Source organism: Hibiscus syriacus, unplaced genomic scaffold, assembly GCF_006381635.1.
Source record: "Hibiscus syriacus cultivar Baekdansim isolate YM2019G1 unplaced genomic scaffold, ASM638163v2 tig00112517_pilon, whole genome shotgun sequence".
NCBI classification, from domain to species: domain Eukaryota; kingdom Viridiplantae; phylum Streptophyta; class Magnoliopsida; order Malvales; family Malvaceae; genus Hibiscus; species Hibiscus syriacus.
The window spans coordinates 430763-439734 of NW_024063353.1; the positions used below are offsets into that span (position 1 = coordinate 430763).

The window sequence follows — 8972 nt, forward strand, 5'->3', positions numbered from 1 at the left end:
ACCCAATCAGTGGATTTGTTATTAAAAAAATCTTAAATTGAATGAATATGGATTTTTATAAGTGTTTATTATATCTTTATATATATACATATATATTTTGAATTATTACATCTAAGGCTCATACACGTGTATTGTTGTCCTTGTTTGACTTGGTTCGTATTTCTCTCTTTAACATGTAATTATTCATGTTTTCTTTTTTTATGTTGTTTTTTGTAATTTTTATTTCTTTGGAAGATTCATGCTTTTTCTTTTCTTTTATTTTGATTCTTACTATTATTAGTCCCTATTTTTCTTTTTCTTTTTATTCTTAGCACTAAGATTGTCGGTAATTGCTCAAAACTTTAACAAATTTATTGACATCCACTAATGATTTTTGGGTGTCAAAAAAATTACCCAACAAAGAACGACGACAATTTTTTTTTTCAAAATAATTTAGTGTAAAGTACACAAATGGTCTTCTGGCTATAGAGTATTGGTCTATCGACTATTAAAAGTTATAAAATAGTCCTTCGACTATAGAATGTTGCTTTGTTGAGTCCCTCGATTATTAAAGGTTACAAAATGATCACTCGACTATTCATTATGCTTCAAACTCGTCCTTTTCTATTAAAAATTGACGGTTGTCTAAGTTGAACGTTAACATTATGACTAAGGTATGATAGTCGTTTGAGATCCTGTTAAATATAATTTGTGTACGTAGTCCAATAATTTATTTATCTAATTAAATTATCGACATCCTTTTAAATATAATTTTATTATTATAATTATTTTTTTAGTAAGCTAAGGTGATTACAAGGTAGTATATGTTCTAAATACTCTTAACCATTTGACAGTGAACGCTCAATCACCCTGCTGCAGTCGCTGGTTCTCGAACCCGTGACCTATAGAAACAACAACGATTCCTTTAAACACTGAGGTAAGTTGGTTCGTGCTATTGTTATTATTGTTATTGTTATTATTATTGTTGTTGTTGTTGTTGTTGTTTGATAGAAAATCGCTACTTTGATTAAAAATAGAAAATATCCAAAATTATAATGAAAATTTACAAGCGCAACCATAAATCTAAAATATAATTATGACATTTCATAGATAACATAAAGACCAAAGAAGAAAAAAGTTATAAAAACATAATCAAAAAACTCGAATAAAATAAATATTCGAACAAATTTGACTGCATCGGTAAACGAATCACAAAAGGTGATGAAGCAACTGAAAGACTACCAACAAATTGCAAATCAGAGTCAAGCGACGTGAGAAAACTATCGACGAACGCAAAACGCGTATCCAAATCAATCCGAGGGTCCAAAGCATGGAAGATCATGATGATAACAAATAAGCACAATCTTAATCAGTCGTGGCGATGTCAAATCCAACCCTAAAAAAAATAAACAAAAAAAACGGTAAAAAACAGTAAGTTATCAAAAGGTAGAGAACAACATGCCACAAAGACATAGATAAATGTATCATAAAGGCAGATAACATGTCATAAAGATATAATTATTCTTATTAAAATACTAAAAAAATAAAGAAAAAAGATAATCGGCGGGCGGCAACCAATATTAAAGTCGGTGTCGCTGCCGGTTAAACAAAAATAAAGAAAAAAAATTAGATTCATCAATAAAATTGACACAAATTGTAAAGAAGGAAAAAAAAAGTAAAACATATATTATTATTATTATTTAAAATTATAATTGTATTAATTTAAACATGATTCAACCCAAACATGCTGATTATTATTATATAGAATCTTTCACATTGGATAGAAAGGTTACTTATTATAGATGTCCCGAGGTTTGCATATGGGGGCCATGCAAATTCTTCGCATCATCTCTAAAGATCCTTCTGTTTATAGCCTTGATTAAAACCCCGTCATCGTATTTGCCCAGCTATCAAAAACCCTAAAAATCCCTCAGATTTCAACACAGAAATCTAGTTATCAAGGAAGGTTCCCATAATAGGGTACGATTAATGAATCAATTTCGTTGGATTTGAAAGTTGGAGGTCAGTTTTAATCAGATGAGAAGGAACAGAACCAGGGTGTCGAAGCATCTCAAACGGTGAATATCAGGGGCCATAATTTTCTCTTTCAGCTAACCGGTTCCGCATATTAATTTAGCCTCTTGTTAAACCATGTTTCTGTTTGCAGTTTACGTATTAATTGGTTCCACGTATCTGCAGTTTCATCACCATTTCTATAGAACAACCGATTGTCCAATTCCTGGATTGAAAAGAAAAACCAAGATCCCGAAAGGGGAGAAAACACTCCTTCGATCATATGTTGTTGTTTGGAGCAAGAAGCCGGAATGATGCTTCATAGAACCGAAGCTGAAATCCCAGTTTTCAGACCAGACCAAGAAACATCTCCGTCTCGAGCATACATGAAGCCATTGCCCGAAGGATTGTGGACAACCGGTATTTACGAGTGTTACAGAGACGTTTACAATTGTAATTCAAACAAAATTTTCCATAAAAATTTATTTTACCCTTTGTTTCGATTGATGTTCTTAATTTGATGTCGTGTTCCGTTTGGTGTTCTTGTTGAAGGTTTTTTCACCTGTATGCAGTGTTTTGCAAACCGGACCGGACCGGCCGGTTCAACCGGGAATCGTTGTCTAGTCTGGTTCAATTTAGATCGGTTGAACCACTATTAGTGAACCGGCCGAAACCGCTAAACCGTTCAAACCGGACCGGCTGAAAACTGGGAAAAACCGAAAAAAACCGCCAATTTTGTTTTTTTTTTAAATTAAATCAAACGACGTCGTTTGTTAAACGAGCTAAGTCGAACTCGAGTATTGCTGAGCTCGACTCGAACTTGAAAATTTTAAAAGTAAGCTCAACTCGACTCAAACTCACGAGCTAAAAATTATCAAGTTCAACTCGAACTCGAAATATAATATTGAAACTTGAACTCGAAAAGGCTTGAACTCAAAAAAAAATTAGAAGCTCGATTGAAGCCTAAAATTAGAGCTTGATTGAAGTGAAAGAATAGTTCACTCAATGCTCACCAAAAGGCTCCATAATTTTGAATGTCAAATTACCTCTATTATTTATAGAAGTTAGTTGGATGATCTTCTATGTTTCTTAGCTATGTGAGATTGTTTTAAAAAAAATTAAACCAAACAATATCATTTTGTTATGATTTTTTTAGCCCCAAATTTATTTTTTAATTATAGTTATATAATTATATTTATTATTTAATATGTTTTACCTTAAATATTATGTTGTAGTTAATTTGAATCATTTTGTTTCACTTGATTTTATGATTTTTAACTTATATATGTTATGACTTGCTTTGAATATGAATTGTGATATAAAAAATTATTTTTTATTAAATATTTTTGGAATTTTTATTTAATTTTTTAAATAATTATGACGTCGTCCGGTTCTTTCGACCGGTCGGACCGGTTCGACGGGTTGAACCAGTAGCATAGCCGGTTCGCTAACCGGTCCGATTTTGAAAACCATGCCCGTATGTGTCCTTGCATCACCATGGGACAAAATTCCGAGGTTATCAATAGAGGAGAAATAGGTAAGCAACCTCTTTTTTTGCTGATCAAGTTTTGGAATTTTTGATGCAATAAAATGTAGGATGTCTTTTCTTATTATAAGTTGCATGAGCAGCATGCAGATCGGCCAGCCTCCTCCACCTTTGCCACAAGGGTCGTGCTATTCGGATGGATATTCAGGTCGAAAAATGGGATAAAGCTGAGGGAGCATTTCTCGTTGTCGGAGACGCCGTTGCCGGATTGGGTGGCTCACCTTTTGTGCATGTGGACTCTTTGTCAAGAGCACCGGGAACTCCGAGCTCACGTAGACGACCCCTCCTTAGGTAACTAATGACAATGCCACATTGCTTAATTACCCTTAATCTAACACAAAATTCTTATCAATTTCAGCCCAAAACACTAATTAATTATCCTTATTTCTCAATTTAATTCTTAATAGGTTGGGAGGGCAACTTGGCTAAGTGGATGACAGATGGAGTGACAACTCCCATTGTAGTACCACGCATGGTAAAATAATTCAATGGCATAGTTCAATTAGTGGATTTACACGTCAAATTAGATAGTTCAATTAGCGGTTTTATCATAAAAAATAAATATTATTTATAAAATTAGTTAAAAATATATTTGTATCGTATAATGGTATTCAGCTAACCATGTATATAATTCCCATTCGACTAGTGTTTTGTGGCATGAAATTCCCATTCAATTACTACGTTTATTTTGATTTGATTTATGGTATAATAATAAACTTAGTCCTTGATGTTTATTTCATGATTTAATTGCTGTAACCTTTGATCTTGAAAGCAGAACACTTGCAAGCATTGAACTATCCAAGTTAGCATTACACTTGAGGTGATTACAACATTGTCAAAGTATTCATAATATAGAGCCTCAAATGTGAAATTACACTACCTACCTACAATCACAACAAATTCCTCAGATCCTAACTTAATATACAACACTCTTCTAAATTACTCCCATTTCTTTAGGCAGATGTACCAAACTGTAAGCATTAAAGAAATGGAAATGAGCTTTCATGGAATGAAAGAAAATCAGTTTCTAGGGCGGGCTAACCATAAAGAGCTAAGTGCTCGAAGCCTAGAAGTGTAATCGCTAATGACTAGAAGTGCCTGGGCTGCTTGTCGAGTGGTTAAAATTCGATGCATCTGTTGTAAAGTTTGCTGTCTCAAAAGGTCAGCCTGTATATCAAAATGACTAGTAAATGACACTGATAAGCACTTAATTTCACGGATACAGGACAGACGGACGGGCGATACCATGTTGTTTACCTGGTAAAGAAAGTTCTCCAATGTGGCAAGCTTTCCCATTGCAATCGCCATCTGGCCCATGTAGTCCGCAATGTTTCCGGAAGCAGTCGGACCTAAACATGCAGACGAAAGGGTGTCTACTAGAGATTGTTGCAGAGCTTCCATTCCTTGTGATAAGGCGTCTTCAGCCTGTTGAGAAGACTGCTGCAGATTACATAATCCCATTAACTGCTGGTCCGTCAAAGGCTCGAGGTGGTTTCCGAGGATCTACAAGTTTCAAGATCAAAATGTCATCAACCAAAGCAGATATTTCTCAAATGCATCACGTTAATAGTACCAAAATTATCCGGTAGTTAATCACCTTGAGAAGTTCGGATGAACGGAATCCTCCCAACCACATAAAACACCTCTCTGCAGGCGTTTTCCACATACCAGAGAGCATGTGAAATACATCTGCCTTGGTGCCAAAGCTTTTTAACCTGAAAACTTCATCATAATGCGCCATGACACCCCCAACAAGAATGCATAATTCATTATCCCCCATATGAGAATTTACAGCTGATCTTAGGTCATTTATCAGCCGTTGATGTTCATCGACCCAGCAACCATATTCCATGTCAAACACTAGAGCCGCTGGAAGCATGACAGAGTAAGAATTATATACAGTAATAGGTGAACCAGAATTCAACAATATGCCTCTAGCAATATTATGAAGCATTTAGATGTATGAATGAAAAATTAGTTAACAGTATCTAAAATCTCCTCACCATTTCCCATGACCGAATGACCATGGTCCCCAGAAAGTCCGGTCGTGATAAAAGCCCCCTGCATTAGAGTGGAAGACAATAAGGAACAAAAATACTTTGGTTTAAACACCAATGATAAAGATGACACGAATACATTTTCATACCTGCTGCCGTGCCCTTTGAAGCTCTTGCTCGAGCTCTGTAAGCCTAAGTCGACTACTCTCAAGTTGCTGGACATACGCCTGTCAAAAAGACAAAACCCATCAATGATCCAAACATGCTTCATTTGTCCAGCATAGGTAAGAACTAATAAAGAAACAAAATACACATTACTTTTTTCCTCAATCTACTCTTCCTTGCCGCTTCTCGGTTCTGAGCAAGCCTGCGAAGCATCTGAAGTGGCAAACAAGAATGAACTCACAAAGATGTCAATCATTAAAACGGATTTACACAACTCAGCAGTGTTTAACAACCTTTTGATCACCACATTTTGACTTAGACTGGTCCACCAAATCCATCATTACAGGTCCATGTTGAAGTCCATTAAGCTATAAACGCCATTAAGAATCAGCAACCACTAATCACAAGATAATTACTATTTCACCAAAGCCAAACAAGAACTCTAATTTAAGCAGCTATTCATTATCATAAACAACCATGCTTATCTACCCTAAAGATGTTTCCAGTGCAATTTTACATGATCAAAGGAAAGAAAAGATACAAAACCTGGGTTTTATGGTCAGTGTCAACATCAGTAGAAGTGTCAGTCTGCTGGCTATTATCGGCAAGGCCAGAGTCAGCCCAATTTTCAATATGTCCATTCCCCAACGAAGAACCAAATGCTTCTCCCTTCTGGTACATGAACTGCCCTGTATCCAAACACCCGGTTCCACTGGAAACTATCTCGGTTGCACCAATGCTCTGCAGGGAAAGCAAAACCATTTGCAAAATAACATCAAAACTATACGAAATATGCAGAAAAAAAGGCTATGACTTACGTTGAAAGAGTGAAGTTGGTAGAAGGGTTGAGTACCGTGTTCAAGGCGCCATAGTGTATGTTATTAGCGACAACACCAACATTGCTGGATTTTAAACTAAAAGCGGAGCCTACGAGTAAGCATATAAACGAAGAGAGTAGTTTAGAAAAAAGGAGTTAAAAAACATTTTTATTAAGATATAAGGAAAAAATGAATACTTGGGCTTAAATCAACGGCATCATCGTGATGAAAAGCAACAGCTGGGTGATCAAGCTCTCCAAGATCCAGGAAACGTGCCTGGTGACGGCTATTACAATCGTCCCCCCTGTTTTGATTGAAACAATCAGAACAACAATGCATGTTTCTTTCTCTGCACTCCAACAGAACATTAAAAAAAGCAGCCACCTTTGTTTCATTTCTTTTCTTCAGATACTCATACAATCATTGCCTTGTAATCAAAGACATGTAGTTCCAAAACACCACACCAAAAGAACCCAAAACCATGACTTTAAGTGAAAGTAAATATACCTGAGAAAAAAAGAAGAGTGGCAAAACATGTCCGGGTTAGTTGTTGTTGCTGCAGCTTTGAAGCTCTGCATTCTCTTTTCTTTTTTCCTCGTTTACTATAAAGAGAGAGGCTGTTGCGTTCCAAAGAAAGGAAGGCAGAGAGAGAGAAAGACAAAGAAGCTGGAGTAAAAATCCTTAGGGGAAGGAGCTTTAATGGAGGAAAGGAAGGGATATCGTATCAGTTTTAAGAAACACAACAGACTTTTTTATTATTACGTTTTCAGAGTAGGGATTTTAGCTTCCCAATAACCCCACCTACTGTTGTTTTTGCCAGCATCATTTCCTCATTCTCTACCTGCTGAGCGTTTGTTCCACCCTCCCTTTCTTTTACTGTAAAAAATACTTAACTCTTACATGTTATATAAGGCTTTGATTTCGTAATGAATAGTACCCCATGCATTTCTTTTGTTCATATTTAGCACGCACGAGTGAGTAACAAAGAAGCCCACTGCCGAAGACAAAACCCTCCTTCCTCCCAAAGGCCAAAAACCTTTTTGTCTTTCTCCTAGCTCTCTCTGCTTCTGAGCAGAGAGGAAGTATATGTACACTGCTACTGCCTTGTTTTAGTAACTAGGAGCTTAGGGTTGGATTCTTTTTTTTTTTCCTTCTATTATTTTATTCCCCCACTCTCTCTGCTCCTAGTAGCTCCCTGGGAAAGAGTGTCTTTGCGCCTTAATGATGTGACGCTGATGAGATGTCATCTATTAATTTTCCTCCCCTAGCAGTACGTCTTCTTCGCCTTTGCTTTCTGAAATGGAAAAAATATTAATGAACATGGAGCTTTTGACTCATTTAAAAGACATTTTTATAAATAAAAAATTACCAAAATATTATATCTCGACACATTTTCTTTAATTATTATCGAATTAATATATTTTCTAACAAAAAAACATTAATTATGAAGTGTGTATTCACGAGATGGATTATAAGGTGCGCATTTACGAGGTTTTGTTTGAATTGATGTTATATTAGAAGATATGATCATAAAATATATACTCGTAAGAAAATCTGACACGTATAAGAAGATGTGTATCATGAGGCATATTTTCTTTTAATCACCTTGAATTATTACGTGTTTCATTATTACACAAGCCTTAAATATTGACTATTCACTCATCCTCTCTCCTATAAATATCCTCAAATGTAAACATCAAACCACACAAAAATAATAACTATATCTTCTTAAAACTTGATAATTATAATATAAAAGAATTTTTAGCTTCTAAAAATTATAATTATAATTTCTTCAAACTTGATAAAACTATAAATAAAAAGAAAAAAATATAATATTTTCATTTATAGTGTGAGTGTTAAAAGAGATGGGCTATTTATAAGGGAGGAGAGACATATGATAGTTGGACGGTATTTATGATAGTTGGATTTAAATGAAAGTCGATAATCATTATTTGTACTTTCTAACGTGATGTCAATTAGGATAAAACTCGAAAAGATACGTCTCATAATTTATGTCTTTCCACCGTGATGATAGTTCAGATAAAATCTTACAAAGACGTCTTTTATGGTCTGAATTTGTAAAAAAAAAATAAAAAGATGCTAGAAAAATAATATTTTAATAAAGAATGGCCGACATGTATATTTCCTTGTTAGAGCTATTTTTGGTTAAAAACGCCATTTAAAACAAGGGGTTTTGCTTGGATCGAAAGCAACCCCGGCCCCCTTCCGAAAGCAGACGAGCAGGCTTATATTTATTGGGTTTTTTTCTTCATTAAGTTCATCAGCAGGGTGGGGAAAAACTAATGTTTATCAATGTGATTTCTGGGTTCTTCTGACATCGTGGCAGAGACAGAGATGATAAAAGGGGAGTGACAAACAAAACATTGTGAATTTATGACGCTATCTGAGGCGCCTTGGTTGGGTGGGATTGTGTTATGTTTCAACCATAAAGTT

At 35.2% G+C, this 8972-nt stretch overlaps 1 protein-coding gene and 1 pseudogene across 1 annotated transcript; one reads left to right on the forward strand and one right to left on the reverse strand.

Annotated features, from left to right (window-relative positions):
• The first annotated feature begins 2303 nt into the window (after positions 1 to 2303).
• LOC120181156 lies at positions 2304 to 4022 on the forward strand (annotated as a pseudogene).
• Positions 4023 to 4325: 303 nt separating this feature from the next.
• Positions 4326 to 7384, reverse strand: LOC120181130 (transcription factor TGA2.3-like). The gene is made up of 11 exons (XM_039186327.1): positions 7026 to 7384; positions 6716 to 6822; positions 6554 to 6627; positions 6247 to 6441; positions 5994 to 6068; positions 5854 to 5913; positions 5685 to 5762; positions 5542 to 5599; positions 5136 to 5407; positions 4796 to 5041; positions 4326 to 4705 (listed from the first exon to the last, which is right to left on the reverse strand). The coding sequence occupies exons 1-11, from the start codon at positions 7094 to 7096 to the stop codon at positions 4559 to 4561; spliced, it is 1383 nt and encodes a 460-aa protein (XP_039042258.1). The 5' UTR covers positions 7097 to 7384; the 3' UTR covers positions 4326 to 4558.
• Between the last annotated feature and the right edge of the window lie 1588 nt (positions 7385 to 8972).